The sequence below is a fragment of the Capsicum annuum genome, unplaced genomic scaffold (genome assembly GCF_002878395.1).
Source record: "Capsicum annuum cultivar UCD-10X-F1 unplaced genomic scaffold, UCD10Xv1.1 ctg73008, whole genome shotgun sequence".
In the NCBI taxonomy this organism is placed as follows: domain Eukaryota; kingdom Viridiplantae; phylum Streptophyta; class Magnoliopsida; order Solanales; family Solanaceae; genus Capsicum; species Capsicum annuum.
The window spans coordinates 345-1,380 of record NW_025882977.1 but is presented as its reverse complement, the minus strand read 5'-3'; the positions used below and the strand labels follow the sequence as shown (position 1 = coordinate 1,380).

Below are 1,036 nucleotides of genomic sequence, written 5' to 3'. Positions count from 1 at the left end.
AGCTGGATATTCGTCAATTCTGTACTCATGCCGGAATCTGAAGAAATTTGAAGTGTTAGACTTCACCTCTGTTATCAGACTCGGTGATTGATAATATGACAGGAGTTGCAAGGTCCGTAGTTGAATTAAGGTTGTCGTCATGCAGTCTTCTAACTAGTGAATCTTTGGAGCATTTGTCCTCGTTTCGTAAGTTGGAGGTACTTGACACAAGTGGGTGCGAACACATTGGAGATCAGGCTCCCTTCTACATATCAAAAGTTACTACACTCACAAGACTAAACTTAGCAAAAGCTCGCATCACCTATGTGGGTCTTGCTCTTCTCGGTGCGGGAGACTTACCAATTTTGCAGTTGTGCGTCAAAAAATGCGAGAAAGTAACTGACAAGGGAATTAAGTCTTTATTTCATGCCGATAGGAAAATTTGCAAGACGTTATCGGTGTTGGATGTTGGTTACATTCCCAAAATAACTGATGCAACTATTTTTACCATTGCAACTGCTGCTAAGGCATTAACTGATTTATCTTTAAGGTTCTGTAATGGAGTCACTGATGCTGCGGTGCAGATGCTGATGGATCGACCAAACCACAACAGTAGTCAACTACAAATGCTTGATCTTTGCAGCTGTCGAGGTCTGTCTGCTGAGGCCATAATGCTACCTCTGCCCGTGTATGCTTTCCATCGTTTGCGCTGGCTCGGTATTGGACTTACTGACATAGTTGCTAAGAGAGGCATTTTCACCGCAATCTGCGAGGCGCGACCCAGGCTTTGCTGCGACTTTGGGTGCTGTGATGGCTGGCAATGCAACAAAGTCCGATGACTGAAACTTAGGTTTTTTCCTTTTTTTTTTAAGGCATTTTTTGTGCTTTATATGCTCTGTATTGTAATCAACCTTTTGAATTACAATGAATATCAAATGCTTTTTTTTTTTGACCTGCAATTGTAATTGCTCATTAAGTATCAATTCAATGCTACTAGCATCAATTGGCATTACCACTTGGTCACACCATTGCTATATGTGAAGCAAACACCTAATGT

The 1,036-nt window shown here is 41.5% G+C and overlaps 1 protein-coding gene across 1 annotated transcript; it reads left to right on the top strand.

Moving 5' to 3' along the window:
* Window positions 1-95: 95 nt before the first annotated feature.
* On the top strand, window positions 96-818 carry LOC124894315 (F-box protein At-B-like). Its single transcript, XM_047405030.1, has one exon. It carries the CDS (start codon window positions 96-98, stop codon window positions 816-818), a length of 723 nt encoding a protein of 240 aa, XP_047260986.1.
* The last annotated feature ends 218 nt before the right edge of the window (window positions 819-1,036 follow it).

Bases quoted from the DNA above. Each gene is read 5' to 3' on its own strand.
- LOC124894315 (XM_047405030.1), top strand. From the start codon at position 96: ATGACAGGAGTTGCAAGGTCCGTAGTTGAATTAAGGTTGTCGTCATGC.